The sequence below is a fragment of the Apus apus genome, chromosome 13, assembly GCF_020740795.1.
Source record: "Apus apus isolate bApuApu2 chromosome 13, bApuApu2.pri.cur, whole genome shotgun sequence".
NCBI classification, from domain to species: domain Eukaryota; kingdom Metazoa; phylum Chordata; class Aves; order Apodiformes; family Apodidae; genus Apus; species Apus apus.
Window position 1 is genome coordinate 8,832,398 of NC_067294.1, and position 27,964 is coordinate 8,860,361.

The following is a 27,964-nucleotide window of genomic DNA, read 5'->3' on the forward strand; positions in this document are numbered from 1 at the left end:
GGAGCGCAGGCCGGTGATTGGCACCACCCTGGACTCACGGCGTGGCAGCGCGGGGAGCCTTGTCCCGCCCCCGCACGTGCTGGGCGCGGCCCCTCGCCTGACACCCAGCCCCACTGCCTGCCCCCCGCCCCGCGGGGAGCGGCTCCCCCTTCCCTCCCACCCCCCCTCCCCTTGCACACGCCACCTCCGCGGGTGCTCCCCCAAACCCCCCGTCGCCCGCCCAGAGGGGCGCAGGCCCTGCAGGGACGGCCCTGAAAGTCTCACGGTCCTGCTGTGGCGTTGCGGACATGTGCAGTACAGTGCATGGCAGTATCAGCTGAGCACAAAAACCCCTCTCCCCACCCCCCTCACCCCACAGCCGGCTAGACGTAGCCAAGACCACGTTCCAAGCTGGTCAGACATGCATGCATATTTGTGAACATTTACATAGGGCTGGCGTCCGCTTGGAGGCTGCCAGGCGTCAGCAACACGCGCCATGAGGGGAGGGCGGGCCTATCCCCCCCCACCACCGCTGCCTCCTGTCACCCTCCTCACTAATTAATCATGCAAAACAACTTCGGCCACGCGGGATTGCTGGAGTCGGGTGGCAGCATGGCGGCCCCTTCTCCCCCCCCAAACCAGCCCGCCTGGCCCCATGCGGGCAGGGGGCTGCTCACAGCTCCCCCCCGACACCGGCCAGGGTAGGGCCAGGGGTAGCACTGAAAATATTCCACGAGGTCACGGATAACACCCCTGTTCCAGGGGCCGGGGGCTCCCGCTGCCGGCCCCCCGCTGCCCACTGGCCAGGGGCACCGCACTGTGCTGCCCAGCCGGGGCTATTTTGATTTATGGCGGTGGGACAGAGAAATAGCAGGAGCCTGGCAGCACACTGGGGCTACTGCATGCCCATGGCCACAAGGATTGGGCTGGGGTAGCCCCCTTGGGCCTGGATGCCTCACAGGATGCCACACATGGCCTGGCCCCAAAACCTGCACCAGCCAGGCATGGGGGAATGAACGGGGAGAGGGGTCAGGGACAACTGTCCTCCCACCTGGGAAAAACCCCAAGCAGCCATAACCCTCCAGGGCTCCCTGGGGCAGCTGAGGGAGGAGAGGCTGCGTGCAGGGACGGAGGTGTTCCTGCCCCGGGGTTGCTGGTGTCCCACCATGGCTCCGCTGGCCACCTCCTCCGGCTGCCCCCAGGGCCGGCCAGGCGCTCCAGCTCAGGGTGCCGCCGGCTTCAAACCCACGGCTCTCCCTCCTCTCCTCCCCACAAACCTCCCCGAGGGGAGGAGCTGCCCGCACCGCTGGGTCAAAAAGGAAATGGGGGAAAAAAACCAAAACAAATCCTACCATGAAAAATAATTAAAAAAAAAAAAAGGTGACAAAGGGAAAAAAAAACACTAATTCCCTAGCGGAGTACAGAAACCTGGGAAGTGATGGGAGCAACAACAGCGTCTTTGGAGCATGGAGGACACGGCCACGCGCCTCCTGCCTCCAGCACAACACGTTTCGGGGCCGCAGGAGCGCAGCGGGCAGGCGTCTGGCCGAGTCCGTGCCCCGGCGGGGAGGAGGGCTGGCCGGGAGCCCGGACTGCTCAATGCTCACCACATCCGAGGAGAGGCTTTGGGGGTGGGGGGTAAGCACAGGTTCAGGCCCTGGCAGCGGGCAGCAGCCCCCGCCCCTGGCCCGGCGTCCTCATCCCTAGCGAATTGTGCGGCACAGCGCCCGCCAGCCTCAGTCCGCCTCCCGCTGCACCTCCGACGCGTCCGCCCGGCAGATGGGGCACGTGCGGTTCGCCTGCGGGCACACAGAGACCGGGCAAGTGAGCGGGCACCCCACGACACCAGCTGCACCCCCTCTACCCCACCGCCAAGCACTGGCAGCACCCTGCAGTGTTCCTCATCTTGGGAGTGCCTGATCCAGCCCAACAAGGCCACCCAAAAGGCAGTATCTTGCGCCTACAGCACCCCAAAAAGCCACCCCCCCCCAACTCTCCACAGTGGGCACGGGCAGTACCTTTAACCATTTGTCAACACACTTGGCGTGGAACTCGTGGTTGCAGGGAAGGACGCGGAGAAGCTGCCGGGCCTCGAAGTCGCTGAAGCACACGACACACCTGGGGGAAGCAGCTGTTAGCTCAGCCCTGCTGTGCACCCACAGCACCTGGCCCCCTTTCCTGGGCACACTGTGCCCCCCTGCCCACACCCTAGGCTCACTCACAGGGTCTGCTCAGACTGGTGGCTCTCGGGGTTGAAGCGGTAGGACGGGAGGTGCTCGATGTCTGCTTTGGTGAGTCCCCGTGGCTTGGCCTCCCCAAGCCGCTCAGCCAGGTTCAGCAGCGCCTGGACGAAGACGCAGAAGCGGGCTCAGCTCAGGTCCCAGCACAGCACCCCTCTGGGCTCTCCGTGACCTGGCAGAGCCACAATAAAATCCCCTCGGGCTCCCCAGCTCCATCACCCATGGGGAAGCAGAGCTGACACACCTCATAATTCTCCATCTCCACATCATCCACGTCCAGGTCTAGGCTGATCGTGGGCCCCACCGCTGTCGGCGACACGGGAAGCATAGAGCTGAGAGAAAGGATGGGATGGTCAGTATGGAGCTGCAAACCCCAACCTCCACCCTGGAATCCCCAGGGGGGCAGAGCTACCTGTGCCAGCACCATGCCCCTTGTCTGTGGTGCCCCACACATCCCACCATATTCCCCCAGTACTCACAGGAAATAGGGCAGGAAGCTCGGGTAGTACGGTGGGGGTGGCGGAGGGGGTGGCGGGGGGGGCAGCGCCTGCTGCAGCCGGTACCGCTGGGTGTTCAGCCGCCGGGGCATCATGTGGGGGTATGGCTGTGGGGAGAGACAGGGCGCTCAGAGCCAGTCCCACGGCGTCCCCCCCAGCCCTGCGCGAGACGGGGACTCACCACACCAAATGGCAGCTCTTGGTGCAGCGGGTCGTGGGGGAGGTAATGCAGCGGCACAGAGGGGGAGAGCGTGGGGGCATGGTGGGACGGGGGGTACGTGAAGCCTGCGATGGGGTGCTGCTCCCCTCGTAGGTCCACATCATTGTCTATCCTCTGCAGAGGCTGTGGGGGAAATAGTTAGGCTGGGAGGGTCATCTCAAATTATACCCCCCTGGCACTAGCATAGGCAAAGGCACCTTGGGCATTCCATCCACCACCTCCAGCTCAGACCCACAGGTGCTGCAGAGGAACGAGACCCCCAGGCAGTGTCTGTTGGGCCACAGGGCGCATCATGTCACCAGCTTGTGGAACTTACCATGCGCGGGTGCTGGGCTTGGAGAGGTACAAACTGCCCCAGGGGGGCCATGTGGGGCGGCTGGTGGGGGGGCACTGGTGGTGGAGGGGGGTGCAGGATGTAATGGTCGCTGGAGATGATGGGGGGGAATGTCTGGTAGGAGACGGGGAGCTGTTGCATGGCGCATGCCTGGATCAGCTGCAGAGGAGAGAGAGAAAAACAAAGGTCAAACACCCACTGCAGGCATGGCTGCCTCCCCTGGGCCTCCAGCAACTCATGTCCCCAGAGACCATTGCTCCAGCCCTTGCACTCCTGTGGCCCAGGCTGTCCCCAGGCCTCCCCCCTGGGTGTCCCCTGTTGCAACTCACCGGGGGCGGGAGGCAGCAGAGCGGGTAGTGCTGTCCACTGAACATCACTGAGCATGCTGGGAGCTGCTGGGTGCTGCACCCAGGGATGTGTTGGCCGGCGTGGATGGGGAAGCCTTGCGTCGTGACGGTGGTAACCGTGTAGGAGAGAGGGACGGGTCCCTGGTGCACCTGGGGACAAGGCACCAAGGGCACAGTCAGTGTACAGACCTGGCTGAGCTGTCCCCATTCTGGCAGGGTGGCAGCACAACGCTGAGCAGGTCACAACCACCTGGCACCTCCATCCCAGCGGCACAGCCAGAAGGGGAGGGCTGAGGTGCAGGCTAGGGTTGAGGATGGTTTTGGACCCCTCTTTGCTCCCTGCTGACAGGCTGGCACAGCCTCCAAGCCAGCACTGCCACCATGGATGATGCTTGGCAGGTGTGACATGACCAACCCTAAAAGGGGATCGTTTCTAGCCCCTGGGAGCAAGGACCACCCTTGGTACACCCAATCAGGCAGAAGGACCCCAGGGTTTTAAGTGCTGGGAGGACAAGAGAGCACTGGCAGCTTCAGGGCTGGCTGGTCCCATCAGCAAGTGACTGACCAGAGGGGACCCAGGGACACACACCTTGAGACTACTGCCCAAGACACCAGCTCAGGGCCACCACAGGGTCACTGCTAGGACTGGGGCTAAGGGCTGCAGCACCTACCTGGTCATGCAGATCCACCATGAATGGGTTCTGGTGGGGCGGGTGAGCGGCCGGGTGAAGCATTCGTGGCGGCGTGCTGGGGAGAGCGTAGGCACGGGGCTCATCTACAGGGCCGTGCGGCTGCTGGGGGAAGGCAGGGTGCAGCTGGGGCTCATCCTGGCCCAGCAGGGTTGCCAGAGGTCGGTCGTGTCGTCCCCACTGACGCCTGGCAGGGGGGCTGCGGGGCCACCGCAGGAGAGAAACAGAGCAGGAGTGACCCCCAAGCCAGGGGCACCACAGCCCTGGGCAGGGTGGCTGCAGGTGAGTCAGTGCCAACCCAGCTCCCAGGGCGAGAGCTCAGGGCATCCTGCCAGGCTGGACTCCTTGTCTGGCTTGGGAGCTTCAGAACCAGCTCTTCTGCTCACCCTGCATGTGCCTCCCCTGTGTCCTCAGCACAAAAGGGACCCCTGTTCCCCGGGACTCATCAGCCAGGCCAGGAGGACATGCTTCCCTGCACCATCTCCCCTTAAGCCTCCAAGGAACTGGTGGCTTGCCCCAGCAGGGCCGTGGAACTGGCCTCACATCCCCACACACCCTGGTGACAGGGCCCCACCTGCTCTGTGCCCCATACCTTCTCCGGAGATGATCAGGGCTGCTGCAGGGTCCCCCCGAGAAACGGCGCTGGTTAAAAGGGGCAGAGGGTGGCCGCCTATTGACTGCCAGTTCCCATGGTCGCATTGGTGACGTTGGGAAGCGGATGGGCACAAGGGACCTCAGGCTCCTGGCAGGGTGAGACAGCAGCACCTTGGATCCTGTGAGAAGGACAGTGGGTCATAGCACCCCAATCCCAGGAGCTCCAAATATTCCCCCCACACCATTGCCCCTGCATCACCCCAGCCTGCTTCCCTACTGCCTGCTTTGGGAGAGCGGAGGGAGAAGAGGCACAGAGCAAGCCTGGGGCAGCCTCTGCTCCCAAACACGCTGTGGGAGTTACAGCCTGCTCGGCTCCTGCCCATGCTCCCCTCCACACCAGGATCTGGGCAACCCTTCCTATGCCCAGCTCTGCTACCTACACCGTGCAAGTGACTCTGAGCCACCCCAGCACCACTATCCCCATACGACTGAAAATCTGCTGCTCCATCCTTGTGGGGATGGTGGCTCCAGGACCTACACTTGCACCCACGCTGGGATTGAACAGGGCCCTGAGGGAGTATAGGAAGAGCCTTTCCCTCCCCAGTTACTGTCCCTCCACTGCGTGGCCAGTCACCTGCCCATGCAAGACACGGACACCAAATGAGAGAGCAGCATTTGGTTTTGGCACAAAGAGCAGGCAGCAAAGGGCCCTGTGGCTTTTCCCCAGCTCCACATCCCCTCCTTCCCCAGAGAGGTCAGGCAGGACAAGATGGGCACCGGCTGTCTCAGCCCCCTCCCACTACTTGGCAGGCCCCTCTGCCAGCCTCCGTTGGTCCCCACAGCCCTGTCCCTGCTCCCCACACAACCCTAAATCCAGCTTGCCCACAGACATGTGCCCTCCCAAAGCAGCTCCTTCTTCAACTGCCTCTTCCTCAGTGCCCAGTGCAGAGGCACAGCGGGCCAGGAAGGGCACCCTGAGCCTGGGGAGTGCTGCTTGGCCCTGGGAAAAGGCTGAGAGTGGTGGGGGGATGCTTCATCCCAACAGGGAGAAGCTGCTATGTCACTCCTGGGTAACAGTGGTCCCAAACATGGCAGGAAGTCACCAGGGTGAGCTCTGTGCCACACACGGGTCTCTTAAGTGCACCCTCATCTCCCATCCAATTTTGGATGCTGAAGGCAGATTTCCTTCTCCTTTTTGGGGGTAAAAGAAAAAAGCAAAAGCCACAGGCTGAGCCCCCCAGAACCCTGCTGATGGTTGCTGCTGGGGAGGCAGCTGTGCTCAAGGGCAGGCTTTTGCAGCCTTGGTGTTTTATCCTGCCTCCAAGGCCCTGCCCAGGCTGTCGTGCAGCAGGCTGGGGGTCGGGTGCAGGGGTGGCCCAGGTTTAACCCCGCTCCCCCAGGAGCCTCCCTGAGGTGCTACTGCTTCCAGTTCCTCATCCTCACCACACGTGGTAGAAAGGCTCTTTGTGACCCGCGGGCACCTTCCAGACCAGACACCACAGCGATGGACTCGGGCGGGGGGGAACACCTCCACAGGGGGACACTAAAGCTGTGCAGGGGCTCGCCTGCTTGGGACTCTCAGAGCAAGAGGGCTGCCCAGGCTCCCAGCACCCCCAGACGGCACCACGACGACACATCTGCAGGCGGGATGCCTTCCCCTCGCCGGGATGGCGGTGGCTGAGGAGCACGGGGCTGACCCGGCCCCGGGAGGGGGGCCCCCGCACCCCATCCTGCCACAACCGGCACACCCGCATCCATCCTCCTGTCCCACCCGGGCACACCCGACTCCCTCCCTCGCACCCACATCTGCGAACCAGCGGCCACCCCGGGCAGGGTCACCGTGACCCCGCGGAGGCCACCGCAGCCCCGGACTGAAGGAGACACCGAGCCCCGCAGCCCTTCGGGGGGGCGGGCGGCGAGGCGGCTCCCGGGCCCCGCGGAGAACAAAGTTAGCAGCGCGCCAGCGCTCACGCCCGGTGCCATCTGCTCGGACAGCGCCGGGCTCCGGGGCTGCCGGGGGGGCCTTCTGCCCCGCCACCGCCTCCCAGGGGGTTCTGCCACCACGATGCCGGCGTCGCCTGCTCCGTCCCGGCCCGCCGGGCTCCCCCGTTCCGGCCGTTCTCACACAAGCGCCGTTAACTCCCCCGGGAGCGGGGTCACCACCGGCCCGGCCGCTTCGACACCCGCTTCGGAGGGGCCGCTCCGCTGCCCCTGACCTCGACCCCAGCCCCCGGGGTTTCCGGGACGGCGGCACATCCCAGAGCACCCTGGCGCGTGCAGCCCCTCGCCGGGGCATCTCACCGTGCAGCCCCCCCGCCGGAGCACAGCACAGCCTGCAGCCCCCCGCCGGTGCACGGCCCGACCGACAGCCCGCGTCCCCCGCCGCAACGGCAGAGCTCCGCCGCTGCCGGGCCGGGCGCGGAGCTGTGGCTTTAAGAGCGGCCGCTCCGGGGCCATGTGCTCGGCGCCAAACAAAAGCAATAACAAAGGCGGCCGCCGGGCCCCGCCGCCGCCGCCCGGGGCAGGTGCCGCCGGGGGTCCGGGGGGGCGGTCCCCGTCCCCGCCGCGCTCCCGCCCCCCCCGCCCGCACCTACCTGCACCGATGGCCTGGGCCGCCGCTCCGGTGCCGCTGCGGCGCCCCCGCCCCCTCCCGCCGCTCTTTGTTCGCCGACGCCGGGCCCGGGCCTGCCCCCCCCCCCCCCCCCTCCCTCTCTCCCTCCCTCCCGCCTCCCGCCCCCCGCCGGGCCGGCCCCCTCCTCGCCGCCGCTGTTTCCGGTGCTTCTTTGTTTTCCGCAGCGCGAGGCAGCGGGGCCGCCGCGGCGGGCCGGGGCAGCGGCCGCCGGGCCGGGGGCGCGGGGGTCCCTGCCCCTCTTAGCCCTGGCGGCGGCGGGACGCACCGGCCGGGACACGGCGCTCGGAGCCCGGGGGGCGCGCGCGGCGACCGGGAGGGGGGAGCGGGGGGGGGGGGGCGGCGCGGTGCGCGCGCGACCCACGTGACCAGGCGTGTCACGCTCCGCAGCCATCTTGGAGGCGCGGGGCCGGCCGGGCACGCGGGGCAGCCCCGGGCCCCCCCCTCCCGCGCCCCGGGGTCCTAGCGACGGTCTCCACGGAGCGGGGCCCGTAGCAACGGGGCCTGGGGGCGGCCCGGCCCGAAACACACCCCTCCGCCCTGCAGGGACCCGGGCCCGGCCCTGGCAGCACCGCCTCTCCTCGCCGGGACGGGTCCGCGGGGCCAGGCTTAGGCGGCACCTGCCCCGTGGTCAGTCCCGCCCACCACCGCTACCGGCCCGCCCGTATCATCCCGGCGGGGCCAGCAGCACCGCGTGCCCCGGTACTCGCGGCCAGCCCGCGCCCTGCCGCCGTGTGCCCGCTGCCCGGAGGGCGGAAAAGCCCGGACAAGGGGGAAGGCGAGGGCAGGAGCTCGGCTCCCCAGCACCCCCTCCGCTGGGACGGAAGGGTGGAAAGGTGCTCCCCTGCCGCTCAGCACGGCGTGGAGCCCTCGCCCGCAGCCTGACAGGCACACGCGGCCTCCCAGGGCAGCAGAAAAGCCGCTGCTCTCTTCCCTCCATTAAAGACGGTGCAGGAACTCCTTGGCGCACCTCCAGGAGGCACACCCGCAGTCAGCCAGGCGAATCGCTCAGCTGGCGGACAGCACCGGGAGCTGCGCGGCGAGAGGCTGTGCTACCGGCTGCCCGTGTGCCCCCGCCAGCACCCGCCAAACCTCCGTGCTCAGGAGAGCACATCGCAGCAGCTCCGCTGAAAGCCAGATGCTGCACCCAAGCCAAACTTCCCCGGCTTACAACGCACACTTAGAAGTTCCCAGGTAGGTGAGCGAGCCAGCCGGCAGCCCTGATGTAATGCCTATAAACCAGCCCTCCCCTGACAGCTGGGCTTTAAAGTGCTAACAACCAAACGGGAGCTAATTAATTTGTAACATCACCCCTTTTAAACAAAACCAGATCAGTGGCAACAATTTAATGTTATTCAGTAAGTTCGTCATTGCGAGGAGCAGTTGGATTCGGTTTTGCCCTGTCCAAGCCCCATGCCCAGCTCCCTCAAGGCCAGTTCTCCTCTCACCTCCCCACTCCCAATCCAGGCACACAGGATCCACACATACACCCCATGCCAGCTTTAAGGATCCTCTCAGGACACCAAATATCCTGGGACGAGCTCCCTCTGCCACAGCTGTCAACAGCACCACAGCCAACTGCTTCTGTCCCCACGGTAGGGGACACACAGGACAGGAAAGTGGCACAACGTGGCATGGGACAGACTTGCCACAGGGTCAGACCCACACACTCAGACAAGCACCCCAGGAGGAGACAGCCATAGAACTGAATCATCAGCCCAGACCTGAAAGATCACCCTCGAGTTCTGCACCACTACACCTGCACCTCTCTGCTTCAAGAGCCGGGGACTAGAGGGAGGAGGAGGAAAATGGCACTGTGCACTTTGACCTTGCCACTGTTTGCAGGCAGAGGCAGCACTGTGCCTTTACAAGGCTGCCAGGACATGGCCTGATCCTGGGCAGAGCACGGACAGCAGGCAGAGACCACAGATGGCAGATAATTGTGCAGACACTCCCTCCTGACCGGCTCCAGTGTCACCAGCTTCCCCATGGCCAGCAGCTACCAATGTCCTCAGGACCGTGTTGGGAGCAGCCATCAATGGAGGATGGCTCTGCAGTGAGGCACTGCTCACGGTCCCCGTGAGCCTGTCTGCCCGTGAGCCGCAAGCCTGCCAAGCCAGCTCCCGGTGAGGACGGGGCACTGCGCATCCATGAGCAGGGTTAAAGCACCAGGAAGTGGCTCAGTCTGTGCCTGCCCCTCGTTGTCTTGGGAACACACCATGCACACAGCTGCCACCACACTGTCCCATGTCCCAGAACTCTGCAGGGAAGAGCCAAGCAAGAAGCCAAGCGACACACCTGTGATGCTACAGCAAGGACAGCAGCACTGAGCCAGGATGAGGCGTCCCCAATCCAGCCACCAAGACCCATGACACCCCCCAGGTGAGTGGGAGCCCCTGGGCCAGGCAGAAACCTCAGAAAGCTCTTTGCCTGCGGGGGCTGCTCAGGCTGAACACGGCTGCTCCACAGGCCCTTGCCAGAGCCAGAGGCAGCAGAACCGAAGCCTCCCCAGGCCCAGGCTCTTTGAGACACCATCTGCTGCCGCAGACGTGCCGCCTCCCTTGCCCCATATATAGGTCAGGTCTGCCACAGGATTAGCCAGTGCGATTGGAGTGGAGTGAGCATGTCTCCCACTGGAGGAAGGCTTTTGCCCCGTCCTCTGCCCAACATCCCACATGCCAGTGGCTTGCCTCCACACTCTTCCCAGCCTCTCCCTCAAGTCCAGGGAGAGGAAAAGGCACCAGATCCTTCTCTCCCCAGTGCCTGGAAAACAAGTGGGAAGAAACCAGGACCAAGCACACAGAAGCTCTCAGAGAGTGGGCACCAGTAGTGTCCCCACCTTACCCAAGAGCCAACACAAACACCAGGGGATATGGAACACCCCAACATCAGCAGGTACTGCAGGGTGAAGCGCTTCTTTGCTGGGGAGACGGGGGGCAGGGTGAGGAGCCCCACACCGGAGGAGCCGAGTTCTCTGGCTGCGGAGGCAGGACGCCTCTGCCGCGATCACACACCACCCACTCACACCCCCGGACTGACAGCACTCCCGTCAAACGCCTCCAGCCACACACACGTGGAGGATGCTGACATGAGGATCGAGTCACTGCACAGGCAGCGGAACCGATAACGCCCGGTTTCCTGTCGCTCTCTCCCACGTGGATTCTCTGATGTCTAATAGCAAGGCTGAGCTGCACTGCAGAGGGAGAACTAGCAGCACCTTCCTCCCCAACAGCCAGAGCCTGTAGCAAGCCACAACCTTAGAGAAAACTACCACACCTGACACCTACCACAACTGACACCATCCAGCAAATTCAAGGTGGAGAGAAGAAGACTTGCAAATAAACAGTAAGCTTACACAAGCCTTCATTTCCTGAGAAAAGGATTTATAGTGCACAGAGGTATCTCCAGCTTCCTTTGTTTGCTCTAGAAACACCGGCATGACCTGAACAGCATGACCAGGAGGCTGCTGGTACAGCAGCCAGGTCCAGCTCAGGTACCTTTGTAGCTGGTACAAGCTGGCATCTAGCATGGGCTGTGTCCTCCACGCTTTGGGGTGGAATCTTCTCTCCTGGGCAGAAGAACTTTGAACCATGCTCATCTCTGTCTGGCCTGGCATTCTGCAGCAGCCAGTTGCACAGTTCAGTTGCATATGGGTGGGGGAAAAAGAACAAATGTCACCATGTTTGTCCCCATCCTGCTGCCTGAGCAGGCTCCTCGGTCCTCCCCTTCCTTCCTACCATGAGACACTGCAGTTCAGGACTCTACTCCTCTGTCCTGCACATACTAGTTCTCCTTTCAGAGACCTCTTTCCTAAAACATACCAAATATCTCTTTGGACAGAGCCAGCCCAGGGAGCAGGGATTCAGCCCCTCTCCCTAAACCCACACAGCATCCCTGGGGGTTCCCAGCTCACCTGCTACCTCTCCACAGGCATCCTTACAAGTCCAGCCCGCTCCCTGCGTTCCACCAACAGTGTTAACAGCATCAGCCAAGCGAGTGGCCAAGGGCAGAAGGGCCTGGGCTCCAGACACCTTCCCCACCGAGCTGGCTGGGCTCAGGCTGGACCCCTCGGCCCCCGCTGCTCTTCTGCTGGCGCGCAGGAGGCAGAGCAGAGCGGCCCTGTCTGGCATTGCAGCTCCAGCCAAAGGACACGGGCAGAGCCGGGAGCTGGTGGACGGCAAAGAGCAATTTCGTTAGCGCTCAGCAAAACGAAGTGTCTCTTGAAAGCGCTAGTGACAGAAGTTGGGTTGGGTATTTTGTTTTGCATTTTAAGAAGCCTGCAGGGACACAGGCAACCTGCAATGATCATTTTCAGATAGGAGTTCAAGAGAAACTCATGGTTTTCAGCAACCATTTACCCTCTTTTGTCCTTGATTTAAAATTTGCCAGGAGGCTGCTGACAAGATGCACCAAAACAGGCAGTGACCACTGCCTTAAGTGCAAAGGAGGTTTGCTGCAACACCTCCCCAGTACATCACTCACAGAGAACCCCACACCAGTGCCTGGGGATGGTTTTAAGAGCAAAAACATGACTTCCAAGCTGACAGCCCCTGCGCACAAAGAGCGACTGTGCAGTGACAACAGAGCAGCCTGGGGCACAGGAGCTGGCTGACCTCTGCTACAGCTCTTGATGGCAGATTTTTATTGTTCACCACCTTCTCGAAGCACAGGCACGGAGAGGAAAGCAACTAAGACACTCGGCTCAAAATGCAAACGCAGGCAGGGAGCTCCACCAGCACAGCAGGGAAAAGACAACCTGCCAGAGGGACCACAGCTCAGCACTGCCAGGCTGGGGGAAGGAAGGACCAGAGCAAGGGCCTCCCCTCCCGGCAGTGACAGCAAGAGGTGCTGGAGCCCTGGGTCACCACCACACAGGCTCTCTGAGAGGAAGCTGCTCCTAGCACACAGCACAGCAGGCCAGTTCTCCACTCTGCACAGTCAAGCTGAAATCCCGTGTCTTGCTTTCCAGGGTAGCCAAGGAAAGCACACAGCTACAGCTTTACAGCCAGTGAGGCCAGGTCTCCAGGGACTGGGCTGCAGCTGGAAAATAATACTCCCAAGGCCTGTCACGAGCGCTGCTTGCTGGGGACACTGCTCACCTTGCCCTGTGCCATGCACACAGCAAAGTGGGGAGCCCTCCCAAAACACCCCATTCCAGAAAACCCATACATCCTACTGGACATGGGGCCCCATGGGCTGCTTGTGCCCTCGGGGACACAGCTCCTGCTCTGAAAGGCTGAGGTGCGAAGGAAAGGATAAGCACCCTGAGGTGGCTCTGCTGCACAGAGAGTTGGCAGGCTGGCTTCTCCCAGCACCCTTACAAGCTGTCAGTACAGATCCACACTGCTCCTCAGCAGAACTGGCCTGTCTCGGAGAGCCACACAACATCCTCATGCAGCTTGGTGACCTCAGGGCTCAGGGCCAGGCTCTCCCAAGTTCTTACCAGGCCACTGTCACGGGGCCCCTGGGAGGGCTCCCCAGCACCAGCAGCTTCCTCAGACATTTTAGCAGTCTCTGACAGATGAAACTAGCATCCTATGTGCTGCACCTGCCTTGTGGGTATGCAAATCCCTCTGCCAGCCATTCACCTAAGCAGTGCAGGTGTCAAACCACAATTCTTAAGCTTGCCCCAAGCAGGGAGCCAAGGGATGGTGCGGAAAATGCCATGCACTGGCCCCTCAATTCAGAGGCGAAAAAACAAAAGCATCAAAAAGCTCCATGGTTTTCTGCCAAAAACCATTGCTGCTCACCACCAGCTGCCCAGCCACCAGCTCCCCAGCCGTGGCCCGCAGCTGGCCTCACGTGACGGTGAAGTGGATGCACACAGTAGGAGTGGCTGTAGTGACAGCGTTACAGCCTCTGTCCGACACACAGCTAAGCCCAGCAAATCCCAACGCTCTGCAGCTCTCATTTACAAACCCCACACGCTCTGCGCAGGTACGCAGGCTTCAGCCAGAGCTCGGTGACTGTGGCCGCAGGGAAAAAACACCTGGAGGGAGACAGTTCAACGAGCTTCAAAACTCTGATGTCCACCAGCGCAAGGACAGGCCCGGAGAAAGGACAAGGAGAGCTCTTCTTACACCAGCCCCCATTCAGGCTGGGAGCCCACCTCCCCAGAGCCAGCCCTGCTGCTATTTCAGCACAGATATTCCCACTGAGGAAGCAGGAGCACCTGGCAGGACAAAACAGGACTTGGTCCCATCCTGTTCTGCTCTGAGCCACTTTGCTTCAGTCCCTGCAGTTGCCCTGGAGTGTCAGGACTTCACTAACTCTGCACACACCTGGAAGAAGTGCTGTGAGCCAAAGCCCAAGCCCTACCTACTGGTTGTTATTTCATTCCTCTAACAGGTCCATAAACCAGGGATAATTAAATCTCCCCTAAACTCTCTTCCATTTAAAATAAAAATCTATAGTCCCTATTTCATTAGCTGGCTCTGGGTTTTACAGCTTGATCAATTCCCCTCACAGAGCCCTGGTCCCAGGCAGGCAGACACAAACACACAGCAGGCAGCTTCCACGCTGGAAATCAATGGGGACTCACAAAGTCTCCTCTCCCCGTTCTTTGTTCCTCGCTCACTAAGGGGGAGCCACACAAAGTGGCAGGTAGGGACAGCATGCTTCACAGCTCAAGGGAACTGTCACTGCCACGCATGGCTTCAGAGGCCAGATTTAGCGCCTAGCAAGAGCAGAGGCAGCAGCAATGCTCCCCCTCCAGCAAAGGGAGAGCTCAGCATGGGGCCCCAAAAACACAGCCACAACACCAAAGGCAAGTCAGCCCAGCACGCAGGCAGGGTGACACCTCTCCACCCACTCCAAGGTGAAGGGGGACAAGGCTCAGCCCTCACAGCCAATGGCTGGAGTCAGAGACCTCCATAAGCACCAACTGGGAACCAAGAGCAGCCGCCACCACTCTGACCTCCCTATGCACCAAGTGGAAGAGACTCATCATGGAGACCCAAGTGCATGGACTCACCATTCTGGGCCCTTCCTGGCCCTCTGCTGCTGCCCTGCCACACACCACCTTCCCCCCGCAAGTGTGCCAGGCCAGTGGCTGGGAAAGCCAGGGCTCCAGATGGCTCTTGCCACCCCTGCAAGCCTCTCCCTCTACTGCAGCAGGGAGCTACCAGCTCCTAGCAGCTGAAGGAGGGACCACAGCAGCAGCAAGAGCTGCACAGACACGGATCGGCACAGAGCAGAGATCCGTAGGACCCAGGTGCCACCCAGCACCCATCAACACTATTTCCCTCTGCTTCAGGCATGCATCCCCTCATCTCACCTTTGCCCAGACAATAAGCAGCAAGGTGTCACAGTCCCTGTCCTGCCAGTGCCAGGCTGTGCTATGGAGGCAGTCCCAGTGAGCTCTACCCCAGCTGCACACCAGTGATGCACAAACCTCACTGCCTAGGCCTGAACCCCAATCTCCACAAACAGGCCAGCCAGCACACTGGTGCCTGCCAGGGGACACTGGAGCAGGTCACTGGGACACAGGAATAGCCACATGTCAGCACACCCAACACCAAAAAAGGCTGAAGGGGACAAAGCCCCACCACCCTACCATGGCTGCTCACATGGCTGTGTGCAGGGGTGTGACACCAGAGAGTCCCTAACACACCCAGGTGGCTTCCACCTCACCTCCCACCCTGACACCTGCCCCAGCTCCACTCCTGCTCTGAGTGGAAGGACATGGAGGGGCCACAGTTCACTAGCTAAACCAAACCCACCACCGGAGGGGTGTGACACCAGAGTGTGGCTCCCACCGCCCAGCGAGCCTCAAAGCAAACACCCAAAGGTGACGAACAAAGGCACCAGGCAGGCACTCTGCATTAGCAGTATTTTTAGACACCGCTATGGAGCCGGCCTTATTATTTTCATTGCAACGTGCATAATTACCCACCATGCACTGCAGTGACATCAGACACAGCCTGCTCCCCTCCAACACCCGCTCCTCCTCTCGGGGCTGCTGGCCTCGGGGACTGACCTGTCCCTCCAGACTTGCTCTAGGGGGACCCCAGGTCCTGGGGAGTCAGAGCCAGCAGTGGAGCAGAAATGGGTGCAGGTGACAGAGGGACTGAGCAAGGCAGTGACACAAGAGAGAGAAGGCAAGCACGGGCACAAGCTCCAGAGCTGCAGACACACATGGCCGGCTGGGTCAGAGCACGGGGCCGGTGCAGAGCTCATGGCAGAGATGCTAGCACAAAACCAAGCCGTGCTGACAGAAAGAGGGATTGTCCTTGCACGCACGGAGAGACAGTACCCGCCTGGCCGCAGGGCTCCACTCCTGCCCAGGGAAGCAATCCCTGGAGCACAGCCCAGCTGCCTACAGCCCGGTCCCACGCGTCCTCTGCGGGGCGGGGCTGCCACGGGCCCCACAGGCAGCAACACAAACCGCCGGGGACGCAGCACGGCCTGTCCCACGGCCTCGGGTGCCACCGCCCTACCTTTTGGGGCTTACTTGTTTCCTACCTCTTCCCCACTTACAACTTTCTCAAGAGTTTCGCCACTTCCTCTCCCTTCCCCTCTCACATTTTGGGGGCTCGCCCCAAGCCGGGCCCTGCTTACCGAATGGGCGAGGCCCCGGGGGGCCGGGAGCGGCAGACGAAGCTCCCCGGGGTGTCCGGCGAGTCGGGAACTCAGAAGCAGCCTCGGCAGGAGCTTCCGACTCAGGCCCAGACCCCAAAAGGGGCCGCGGCCGGGACAGCCCGGGGCAGCCGCTGCTCTGCCGGCGCGGCCCGGGGGCAGCAGGGCCAGGCCCCTGCCGCTCTCCCCAGAGCCCCAGGCAGCCCCTGCCGCGGCCCCCTCGCCCTCCCGAGAACCGGGGGCTCCTCCCGCCGGTGAACCGGGCCCTGCTGCCCTCTGCGGCTGCCCCTCCCGAGCCCCGGTGCCCCGTGCAGCCTCCACCCCGGCACACCGGGCCCTGCTCTCGGCCCCGGCCTGCCCAGGCACCCACCCTCTCAAAGCCACCGCGCATCGGGTCTGGCCCGGCCGCCCCCCACCGCACACCGGGCCCAAATCCCTCCTTCGCCCGTCGCACCGGGCTTCGCTGGCCTGTCCGTCCGCTCCTCTCGCACCGCCGCCCTCCCCGGTGCAGCGGGGCCGGCCTCCGCACCCGGCTGCACCGGCCCTACCTACTTCCTTCCCCCGCTGCACCGGGGCCTGCACTGCCCAAGCCCCGGGCCCTGCCCGCCGCCTTCTCCCGGCGCACCGGCCCTGCCCCGCGCAGCCCGGGCCCGCCGCCGCACCCCGTACCTACCGGAGGCGCGTTCGCGGGCCGCTCGGTGCCTGCCGCGGCCCTGCCCGCCGCTCAGCCCGCTCGCATGGCGCGGCGGCCGGGCCCGCCGGGCTCGGTGTCCGTGCCGGTGCCGCTCCCGCTCCGGCCTCGGCCCGGACTCAGCCCCGCCTCATGGCACCCCCGCGCCCGTCGCACCGATGGAACCGGCCGCGCCGCCCCCCCCGCACCGCGCCGATGGGCGCGCCCCCCCCCCCCCCCCTCGCCGTATTGCGCCCAAGAGCGGGGCCGCTGAAACCCCTGGAGGTTCCCGGCCGTAATGCTCCGAGCAGCAGCGCAGCACAGCGCCCGCCCCGGGGGGGCTAGGGTGGAGGTCCCAGGCCAGCCCTTGGGAGGTGTGTGGGGGTCCCCGGGCAGCTCAGGGGGAGTTTGCACAGGGGTGCCCAGCTCTACCCCTGGGGGCTCAAGGGGTTCATCCTAAGCCAGCCCTTGGGGGCTCCAGGGGTAGCTCCGGGCAGCCCATGGGCTGTCTGTGGGGGTGTCCTGGGGCAGCAATTGCAGGGGTTGAGGGGAATCTTGGACCAGTCTTGGAGGGTTTGGTGGTGGGGTCTGAGGCTGGCCACCTGTAGCCCCTTCTCTGAGGGCTCCCTGACCCAGGTGTGGGGTGAGACAGGGATCACGGAGCAGGCTGGACATCTGTGTGGACCCTAGAGCTTCCTGACCATCCAGACCCCGTGTGTTCCCCACAGCAGGGGCAAAGGGGGCTAGGCCTGTGGAGGCAGCGGTCCCACTGGTGCAGGGCTGGCCATGTCGTCCACCCCCACTATCTCCCAGCCTTCTTCTGCCTGAATGGAGCTGCACAATCCGCCCTTGTACCCAGCGGGTCGAAGTAGGTCAGGGAGGCTGGGCAGAGCCCCCGGGGAAGGGAGCGGGGGGCAGAGGGGTGCAGAGGGCCCCAGAAACCCGCCCTGGTAGCTGCACCACTGGGTTGGTGCCCATCCCCTGTCCTGGTGAGACCCTGATGTCCCCAGCCCAGGGGAGGCAGGGCGTTTATCCCAGCCCCTCTCCAGTGCCCTGGGCTGGTTCGGGATCCCTCTGCATCCCCGCAGACACTGCATTCCTCCTGGAAGCTGGAGTCCGATGGATGCAGGCTGGAGTGGCTGAATCCTCGGGGACAGCACCCAGTGTGGGAACCCGCGGGGCTGGGGTTGGGGAGCGAGTGTGGGGCTGGGCTAGGCGGAAGCTGGAGGCTGAGCACCAAGAATAAGGAAGAGGAGAGAGGGATTTCTCACCCCTTAATTGCAGTTAATAATTGATGAATGTGTTTACTGTAGGAGGCAAAGTTCTCCGGCGGTGTCAGTGTGCGAGCGCAGAGCAGCGCGCCCAGCAGCATCCCCAGCGACGCGGCCGCAGGTAAGGGATGTTGCCCCCCCCGCCCCCCCCCAGCTCCCACGGGCACCGGAGACCATCGTGGGGGGAGGCAGGGGTGTCTGTTGGCTGTGGGGCTGCCGACGGGCAGTGGCACCACGGTAGTGTCATGGATTGCTCCTGAGCTTCTAGTGCTGCTTGGGATGGCCCCTTTGAGCCCAAGAAATGGAGCCTCCAGCCATGCCCAGGGGAGGCTTCTGGGGTCCTCAAGCACCCCCCTAGTCTCCAGCACCTGGAGGCCAACCCTGTTCCCTTGTGCCATGTCCCCAGTGATCCTGTGCCTGGGGATGAGGGATGGAGTCTGGTGCTTGCTTGTAGGGCTGGCTCAGTGAAGGGAAATGTCCCCACCACAGCTCCTCCTGTCTGGGTGGCTGCGCCCCAGGAGGGATTTAGGGTGGCTGGAGGGAGCAGATGGCCACAAGCTCCAAGACACTGGTTCTCTGTTGTGTACCCGCAGGCTCGCTGGCAGGATGGCATGGTGCTCGCTGGTGCTGCTTCCCTTCCTCCTGACAGCAGGTGAGGACTTTGCTCAGCACCTGACATGGGTGGGTGGGAGGTGTTGGAGGTGCTTTCAGCCCCTAACACTTGTTCCGAATTTCCTGAGGGCAGCTGGGACCCCCAAAACTGCTGTCCACCTTGTTGGCACCTTGGTGCTCCAGGGCAAGGCAGAGAGGGCTCAGCACACCTCCTCCTTGTAGTTTCAGGCAACACAGCCCCCTTCTTCAATCTGACCTTCGTCTCTGTGCCTGAGGACCTGGAGCTGGGTGAGTCAGTCAGTCTCGGGGAGGCTCTGGGGTGCAGGAGGAGCAACCAGGGGGTCCTTGGGCAGGAGCTGAAACTGCTTGTTCCCCCAGGTCAGCAAGCTTTCCAGCTGAACGCTACTGACGTAGATGGGGACAAGATCACCTACAGCATCAGTGGGCAGGGTGCCTTCTACTTCTCTGTTGATCGCCTGACTGGCAATGTGACACTGAGGAACTCCCTGGACCGTGAGGTGAGGGCAGAGACAGGAGTAGATGTCCCTGCCAGAGGTGGGGAGTCTGGGGTGACAAGGTCACAGGGCAGAACCATGAGTCCTGTGGGAGAGCTGTTCATAGCGGCACCATGGGTGACTCTCTGGCCCCAAAGCCCAGGTGAGAGACCTGTCTGAGAGGAACATCCCACCCAGGGGTGGTGGGTTGGAGAGTATTTAGGCTCCAAGGATCAAGCTCCATCTGGACCTTACCAAGTCCTGCCTTGTGTCCCCACAGCTCCAGGCCAGGCTCACCATCACCGTTCAGGTGTATGATGGGATAAATGAACCAGTGAGTGCTGGGGCATGGGCTGGGTGGCTGCAGCGGGTGATGGGGATGGAGAGGGGAGCAGGGTCTCACCAGGGCTGTGGATGAGGCTCAGTGGGGGAAGGGACTGGAGGTGGGCAGGGGCAGGGGATGCTGTCTGTCTAGCTGGGGGGCATGGGGTGCCAGAGCTGCACCCAGCTTTGCCCGGCACCATCTCCTGCACCCACCCTGTGCCATCCTTGACACCTTGTAGGTCTCCAGAAAAGTCACAATCATTGTGGAGGACCGTAACGACAATGCCCCAGTCTTCCAGAAACTGCCATATGAAGTCTCCATCCCTGAGGTACCTCCACGGGATGACCTGGCCCCACCAGGCAGCAGAGCATGGCTCTGGGTGGCTCTAGTGGCATGGGTGTAACAGCAGTGGGACAATAATGCATTAGAATGGGATGATCCACACCCGGGCGTGTGGTGACAGTGTGCCTGGGTGTGGGGCAGTCGTGCCGCCAGCACAGCTGAGCTGGGAGCGCTCAGGGCAGCTCCCAGCGGGCACACTGTGCCATGTCGGGATGCATGGCTGGTACTCTGCCCTTGAGATCAGTTTCTGATCCGGGAGTGCTCGAACTACTGCTCAGCCTGGGACAGGGTGAGGCTGGATCAGGGTGCAAACAGGGCGTGAGAATGAGCCCAACTCTGCTCTGGCAGCCCCAGGGGAGGGTGGCACAGGGAACCAGCCTCTGCCTGCAATGAACAAGGGCAGCAGCTCCTCCTTGCATGGCCCATTGCACTGGCTAGCCCCTGGAGCCCTGTGGGGTGAGAGCACCCCAAAGCAGGGCTGGCAGGGGCTAGACCCCCCTGCTCTCCTGGGCAATGCCACCAGCAACCCCCTGTGTGCCCAGAACGCGACACTCGGCAGCATCATCTACACCGTGTTTGCCAATGACAGTGACACTGGGAATGCCTCCAAAGTCAGCTACAGCATCGAGGAGGTGAGTAGAGTGCACTGGAGAGCAGGGTGTGCCATACCCAAAACCCACTCCTGAGCCACTCCCCTGGAAGAGAGGCACTTGGGGACCTGGCTGGGGGCAGCCCCACAGCCCTGGGGGGCCAGGGGTATGTGTCACGTCAGAAGGGCTGGCTCTGCACCCACTGGGCCATAGGTGCAAGGTGCCAAACAGTTGCAAGCTGGGGATGAGCCAGGTGCTGGGGGAGTCCCCGTGGCCCGAGGGCCAAGCCTGGCAGAAGGATGGTGTTTGAGCTCCCATCTCTGCTGGGGCACTTCTGCTCCCTGCCTTGGTGACACAGGGTGATGTCCCCTGCCCAGGTGATCCCAGATGACACGAAGAATCACTGGCTCTTCTACATCCTGCCCAACGGGAGTGTGGTGCTCAACGGCTCACTGGACTATACCAAGAACACCTTCTATCAGATCAAGATCCTTGCCAAGGTGGGGGCCAGCCAGGTCGGGGGTGCAGGGCTGCCAGGTAAGGGTGCCATGAGACTAATGGGTGTTCTGCTCCCCAGGACGGCGGAGGGATACTGCATAATGAGTTGGTATTCCAGCAGAGCTTTACCTACATGTCCCTGACCATCATTGACCTGCCCAACCTGAACCCACGGTTCCTCAGTGAGACCTACTCTGGCTCTGTGCCTGAGAACTGTGCCCTGGTAAGGAGCCCACCTGTCCCTCTCCCTGGGGACCCTGGTGCCCCGGGGTTCCTGGGCCACTGGACATGGGGGCAGCTGGAGACATCATGGGTCCTGCCCTGGTGGCCATGTCCCTGCAGGGCACCACTGTGCTGACTGTCACCGCCGTGGACAGAGACACAGGGGTGAATGACCGAATCTTCTACAGCATAACCAGTGAGTGATGGGGCAGTGCAGGATGGGCAGGCGGTAAGCAGGGGCGTGGTGGGACAGGCAGAAGCATGATCAGACAGCAAGGGGCACCATGGAGACTGGTTCAGGGCTCTCAGGCTCTGCCAGCCTGTCTTGCTGGCAGAGAAGGCCAGGCCTTCATCTGGCAATGGCTACAGTTGGTTCCTTCTGTCCCCTTACCCTAGACACCAGCGTCCCCTTTGCTATCAATACCACCACGGGCACCATCAGTGTGAGTAGCCCCCTGGACCGTGAGCAGCTGCCAAGTGAGGAGGTGCTGCTGGAAGTCAAAGTGAGTAGGAGGAGCAAGGGAAACCCCATCCTTTTCCTCTCCCCAGCCCCCTCTAACCTGTTTTCTCCTCCTGCCCAGGCACGTGAGGAGAAGCTGGACATAAACAACATGGTGGCACAGACCAGCACCCTGGTGACAATCGTGGTGACCGATGTCAATGACAACAAGCCCCAGTTCTACAACTGCTCTCTTCCCAACTGCAACTTCTCTACCAGTGCCCAGAACAACTTCAGTGGCAACATCATAGAGCACTCCTCTTCCAGACTGCCTGTGTCCAACCTCAGCATCGTCGCCCACGACCCTGACAAGGTGAGATCTTGTCCATGGGGCTGGGCTGGGGTGCAGATGCCTGTCCTGGTTGCTCCACCCATCCTCACTCCTGTGCGTCTCTCCCTGGCAGGGCATCAACAGCAGCTATGAGCTGTACCTGCAGGGTCCAAATGCCAACGCCTTCACTGTCTTCCCCTCTAAAATTGTGGGCACAGGGGAGGTCGAGCTCCTGGTACAAGACCCAGCTTCTGTGGACTACGAGATAAGCCATGTCATGGTGGTGCAGGTTCGACGTGGGGACAGTCCTGGCTTCTTGCATATGTCGGGGCACAGGGGGAACACAGCCCTTCTCCTGCAGGGTTCAAAAACCAAAGCAGAACATGGACCTGCCCTGGCAGCTTGTTTGGTTGCAAGGAGCTGGGCTGGAAGGTGACAGGTCTCATGCCTGGGGACACATGAGAGACACTGTCCCTTCTTCATCCTACAGATCATTGCTAATGACACAGGGAACCCTAAGAACTGCTGCTCCACGGCCACCGTGACCATCAATCTCATTGACAGCAATGACCACATCCCTGAGTTCCCCCAGAGTACCTATGACCTGGAAGTAGAGGAGAACAGCCCTGATGGCACCATCATCGCCCCAAACATCACGGTCAGGTGCTGGGCAAGGAGTGGGCACAGCTTAACGTCCCCCAAGCAGGGTGCTGGGCACACCTCACACTGCTGGTGCTTGAGGGCACCGGTCTCTCTGTGCACATGGAAGGAGGCAGTGTCAGCAGGCACACAGGGTGTGGGGACACGTGCCCACCAGGGCCATGTTTTTTGGGGTGCTCACTGCCAGTAGCTGGTGTCAGAGACTCATCACTGCCCTGGGGGCTGAGGTGGATTGGCTGGATGCTTCTTTCTCTCTGTTTTAGGCCTATGACCCGGACAGCGGTCTCCTGGGCCAGATCACCTACCAGCTGCTCCCGGAGAGCATGTACGTAGGGGCAGGGCCAGGCATGACCAGGGCATTGTCCTGGCAAGGGGGGTCCAGGCCTGAGCGCTGGTGACAGCTCCTTGTGTGCCGTAGCCGTAATATCTTCACGGTGAATGCCACGACCGGGGCCGTGCTGGTGCAGAATGGGAGCTGGCTGGACTGGGAGACTCGCTCCATCTACTATGCCAACCTCCAGGCCAGTGATGGGGGCAACCTGACAGGGACCACCGTGCTGGAGATCACAGTGCTGGACGTCAATGACAATGCACCCATCGTTACCGGCTCCTACTTCATTTCAGTTGAAGAAGGGAACAACGTTACAACGCAGATCCAGGTTTGCATCACTGGAGGTTGGAGAGGAGCAAGGACTGTCCTCAAGGTGCTGGACAGCCCTGTTCCAATCCCTGATTCTTTCAGGCCATTGACAATGACAAGCCTGGCAGCCCCAACAGCGAGCTGGGCTTCACGATATTGCCAGGACCATTCAGCAACAACTTCACCATCAATAACACAACGGGTGAGATGCACAGCAAGGAGCCACTGGACCGAGAGGCCTTGGAAGATGAGCAGGGGCAGATGGTGGTGACGGTGGAGGTGTATGACCATGGTGTGCCACAGCTCAGTACCTCAGTGAATGTCACCATCACCGTCGGGGTGAGCCCTGGGCACAAGCATGGATGCACTGGAGCAGGCAGAGGCTGCTAGGGTCTGTAAGGGCAGGGAGGGGATGTGGGATCCCTGGCCATGGCAGGGGTTCCATGTCCCCAGATTCTCTGTGGGGACAGATGCAATAGCTGATGCAGTGAGGCAGGAGAAAGCTTGTGTGCCTCTGGCCTGGTGGCAGGCAGGTGTCCATGCTCCTGTCCACAGCCTGCTGTGGAAGACCTTGTTTCCTGAAGCAGCTTGGACTTTATCTCCTACAGGATGTGAACGACAATGCACCTGTGTTCCTCAGCCAGTCCTATGAGTTCTCAGTCTTTGAAGACTCTCCAGGTAGAATCTGTCCAGGCTCATGGGTCCAGCAGTGTCCCAAGGCCACTGGGCACTGAGTGTCTGTCTTCACTTGCAGGTGCTCTGGTGGGTATGGTTCAGGCCACAGATGCTGACCGGACAGAGATCAATTCCCGCATTTCCTTCCTACTTCGGGGCACTGGCTCCAGCAACTTCTTGATCCGCTCGTCTCAGCTGAAGCCAGGGCACTACAATGGGCAGCTGACTGTGGACCCCGATATATCCCTGGACTATGACACCCTGCAGCAGAAGTTCTTCTCCTTGCTGGTGCTGGCAGAGAACACAGCAGCAGAAAAAGTGGGGGACACCGCCACCGCCTCAGTGATGGTCCACATCCTTGATGTCAATGACGAGCCCCCCACCGTCCTGCCGTCCTCGCTGCAGGACGTGCACATGAGCGAGAACGGCACACAGCTGGGTCTGGTCCATGTGGTGAAAGCCTTTGACCCAGACACCAACAACTCACTGGTGTTCGAGGAGCTGGATGTCACCTGCTTCAAGGGGACAATCAGTGCCGGGGAGGTGTGCTGGGACTGGTTCGTGCTGGCACCCAATGGCTCCGTGCTGGTCAACAGCTCAGAGGTTGACTATGAGCTGTGTGACAGGGTGATGCTCACCCTGCGGGTCGAAGACTTGTACACTGAGAAGGGCAACCGCTACAGCCAGAATGGTACAGCACCCACTCCCTGCTCCTTCCACCACCACTTGGTGTGGTGGGCTCTGGGACTTGCCTCTCTCACTTCCCAGGAGGAGCTGTGGAGGGCAGGGTGGGAGTTGGGTGATTTGGAAATGAAGGGAGGGTGTCCCCAGCTCTTTTGGTCCCTGCTGCAAGGACCTGAGCCTGGCGGGAGGATGGGAGAAAAGCAGAGGAGGATGCTGCAGGGCTGTTCAGTTGGTGACTGGAGCTCTGCTTATGGGACATTTGCAGAAACTCTGAGGATTCTCATCAGTGATGTGAATGACAATGCTCCAGTCTTCCTGCCCATCTTGGAGACCTTTGGTGAGCAGATGGGGCTGGTGCATCCTGTGCCCTCTTCTCTGCACCTGTACATGCTCTGCCGTACTCCCTGGTGGTGGGGACTGTCCCCAGGCCAGGGCAGGGCTGTGAGAGATGCCGGGGCCAAGCCATGAGGCCGAGGGCAGCGCAGGGATGCTCAGAGCCCTACTGAGCCCAAGGGCTGTGCAGGACATGGGGCCTGCAGCAAGCCTGGCTGCACACAAGCATGACCACCCTGTCTGTCCCTCGCAGTGGTTGTCCCTGAGATCTCTCCTGTGGACCTGCAAGTGGCTGTTGTGAAGGTGGGGAGTCAGGGTGAGGAGCATCCGGTCTGTGCAGCCAGGCTTGCTTGTCCCTGCTGTGGGCAGGCGGTGGCCGCTCCCATCTGTGCTCCTGCCACGCTTTGTCCCTGCAGGCCACCGATGCTGACACGGGGCGGGGCGGAACCATCATCTTCTCCATTCTCAGTGTGGTGCTCCTGGAGGACAACGGCGCCAGCCGGCCCTTTGAGAACCTCTTCAAGGTGGTGACAACAGTAGAGGAGAACAGCTACGTCGGGAGCATCCAGTGAGGCCATGGGTCTGGGCTGGGTGGGTGGGAATGCAGCTCAGCTCCTGCCTGCTGCAAGGCAAAGGTGCAGGCAGGGCCAGTGCAGGCTGGCAAAGTGACAATGCCATCCCAGGGTGCTGCCCTGGGCAGGGTGGTAGGGTGGAGCTTAGGGGATGACTGTGCCCTCCCAGGGATGTCCCTTGGGGTTGCTGATGTCCCTGTCCTCAAAGGGTGGCCAGCAACCTCGATGACTCTCTGAAGGGGCAGTACCAGGTGACGGTGCAGGCTAAGGATGATGAGAAACCAAACCACAAAGTACAGACTGTGCTGAATGTGAGTATCACCCCTGTCCCCTGGTCTGGGGACACCCCACACCCTGACCAGTCCTGCTCACCCCTGCTCTCCCTGCCTAGATCTTCGCAGTGGATCAGAGCTACCGAGTTCGCCTCCAGTTTGTGACAACAGTGGATGAAGTCCAGAGTAACTCTGGAAATATCAAAACGTAAGGCGTGCCAGGCTGGGGCGGTGGGGTCCTGCATGCCTGTACAGTGGAGGACACAAACATGCAGACCAGGACCCACTGACCATGTCTCCCAGCTTCATGGACCATGGAGGGGACTGGGGCAGGCAGGTCCCCACCAAAGCTGGAGGCTGCAGGGGGTTCAGCTGCTACCCTTGCCCACGAGCAGAACAGCAGGACACCCATCCTAGCCTCCCTCCATCCCTCTTGTTCCTAGGGCTCTGACCACAGCAACCAAGGCAGCAGTCTATGTGGTGGCCATCCGGACTGTGGAGGACAGCCGTGCCTCCCAGTGAGTGGGGCCATGCAGGTGGTGGGGAAGGGGATGTCGCGGTGGAGTTGGAGGGAGTCACCCTAGGGCAGTGCACTGAGCCTTGCACTCTGCTCACCCCGTCTCTTTGATCCTGCAGGGTGGAAGCCAAGTCGGTGATGGAAGCGTACTTTGTCTACAGCAATGGCACTGCCCTGGATGTCAACCAGTTGAGCATGTGTGTGCTGGGGCAGGAGCCGCACACGGGCACTGCTGGGCAGCTGGACCAGCCCCTCACGCCTCTGCTTTCCTTGGCAGGCTCATACAGTCGGAACCGCAGGTCCTGGCTGAGCTGGTGAAGCTGGGCCTGGCTGTCATCGTGAGTGGGGCTGGGCAAGGGGCACAGGGAGAGGGCACCAGCCCTGCATGAGGCTGGGGTGCTATGGGTGACATATTTTTGGGGATCACTGGCTGGGACCATGTCCTCACCCCTTCTCTACACCAGGGCCCTGGGGAGGCAGAAAAGCCCTCCAGGGAGGCAGAGCTGATCGGCATCATCGCAGGTCTGGCAGCATTCCTGGTCCTCTTCATCCTCATCATGACCCTCGTCATAGTTCTAACCACAAGGAGGTACCCCAGTGCTTGCACACACCCCTTGCCTCCTCTCACAGCTCCCATCCTCACCAACACCCTCAGACCCATCCCTACCCTCCATGCCACTCTATCCCCTGGCCCTTCTCCCCTCTGTCCCTCTCTTTGCAGCTACAAGAGGAAGCTGAGTGCAATGAAGGCTCTGAAGGTGGCCACGACACTCAGCCCTGCCATGGAGCAGCAGGGAGCTGCCATCCCCGGGACCAACCAGTACAATGCAGAGGGGTGAGTGGGGGGCTCCTTGGGGCAGGAGGGGAGAGCCTAGGCACATCACCACGTGGAGGGGCTGCAGGGCTCTCTGTCACACCCCTCCTCCCTGGGGGATGTGGCTGCCCCGGGCTGACCCCACAGCCCCATGGGACAGTCACAGACCTGTCACCCATCCCCGGTCAGGGCCAATCCCATGTTGAACCTCTCGCTTGATCCCTCCCATGACCTGGGCTTCCATGAGGACTCCGTCTCCATAGCCAGGTGAGCTCTGTAGGCAGGTCCCAAAGGCCACGGGGCTATCACCCTGCGTGCCCATTCTGGCAGTGTCTGGGCCCTATTCTAATTCCCACCCTTCACTCTCCACAGCATGAATTCCCTGGATGAAAACACAGTAAATGCACCCGGGGACAACAACCTCAAAGCCCAAGTAAGCATGCAAAGAGCTGCTGGTGCCCAGCAGCGAGTCCTGCCGCCACAGCCTGTGCACCCTCCTCTCTGCTGTGGTCCCCAGGCTCCTGGACCCCTCATGCCCCTTGTTCTCCAAGCCCTTGACAGCCCCCAGCTCCTGGGATGGATGGGAACGTCCCTGTCCCCATCCTGTCTGATCATACTCTCCTCCTACAGCGAAGCAGAGAAGAGCCAATGGACCACACAGACGAGGAGGTGCTGGTGGCCGCCCTGAACCTGAAGGAGCCCACCAAAATAGCACACATCAACAATGCCTTCACCACCACGGACCTGTGAGCAGGAGTGCAGGGAGCAGTGGAGCTGGAGCAGGACTCAGGCAGCTGCTTTGGTGTTGTGTTCAGAGGCTGGCAATAAACCCGTTCCATGTGGGTCTAAGTGTCCTGTGGCCATCAGCTCATCTGCCCAGGGGGCTCAGCCAGCTTG

At 61.9% G+C, this 27,964-nt stretch overlaps 2 protein-coding genes across 5 annotated transcripts; one reads left to right on the forward strand and one right to left on the reverse strand.

The window, feature by feature from the left end:
* Positions 1–389: 389 nt before the first annotated feature.
* RNF44 (ring finger protein 44) lies at positions 390–16,915 on the reverse strand. 4 transcript variants are annotated; one of them, XM_051631467.1, is made up of 11 exons: positions 16,780–16,915; positions 4,899–5,079; positions 4,289–4,505; positions 3,600–3,767; positions 3,253–3,429; positions 2,898–3,059; positions 2,699–2,823; positions 2,464–2,551; positions 2,202–2,323; positions 1,998–2,097; positions 390–1,778 (listed from the first exon to the last, which is right to left on the reverse strand). In XM_051631467.1, the coding sequence occupies exons 2-11, from the start codon at positions 5,003–5,005 to the stop codon at positions 1,716–1,718; spliced, it is 1,329 nt and encodes a 442-aa protein (XP_051487427.1). In that variant the 5' UTR covers positions 5,006–5,079; positions 16,780–16,915; the 3' UTR covers positions 390–1,715. The 4 variants fall into 4 exon arrangements, with proteins under 4 accessions (XP_051487427.1, XP_051487424.1, XP_051487426.1 ...); XM_051631464.1 differs by lacking the exon at positions 2,898–3,059 and having other exon boundaries at positions 16,780–16,855; XM_051631466.1 differs by lacking the exon at positions 16,780–16,915 and having other exon boundaries at positions 4,289–4,408; positions 4,899–4,972.
* On the forward strand, positions 16,092–27,895 carry CDHR2 (cadherin related family member 2). The gene is made up of 35 exons (XM_051631555.1): positions 16,092–16,193; positions 16,298–16,885; positions 18,090–18,168; positions 18,454–18,487; positions 18,641–18,699; positions 18,882–18,947; positions 19,038–19,177; positions 19,434–19,487; positions 19,717–19,806; positions 20,363–20,452; positions 20,788–20,910; positions 20,988–21,131; positions 21,251–21,326; positions 21,527–21,633; positions 21,712–21,942; positions 22,034–22,189; positions 22,391–22,558; positions 22,824–22,885; positions 22,979–23,219; positions 23,303–23,539; positions 23,809–23,878; positions 23,955–24,566; positions 24,825–24,896; positions 25,146–25,195; positions 25,309–25,460; positions 25,673–25,775; positions 25,856–25,944; positions 26,180–26,254; positions 26,373–26,450; positions 26,531–26,591; positions 26,718–26,842; positions 26,975–27,088; positions 27,257–27,334; positions 27,440–27,500; positions 27,698–27,895. Exons 1-35 carry the CDS (start codon positions 16,092–16,094, stop codon positions 27,815–27,817), a joined length of 4,707 nt encoding a protein of 1,568 aa, XP_051487515.1. The 3' UTR covers positions 27,818–27,895.
* The last annotated feature ends 69 nt before the right edge of the window (positions 27,896–27,964 follow it).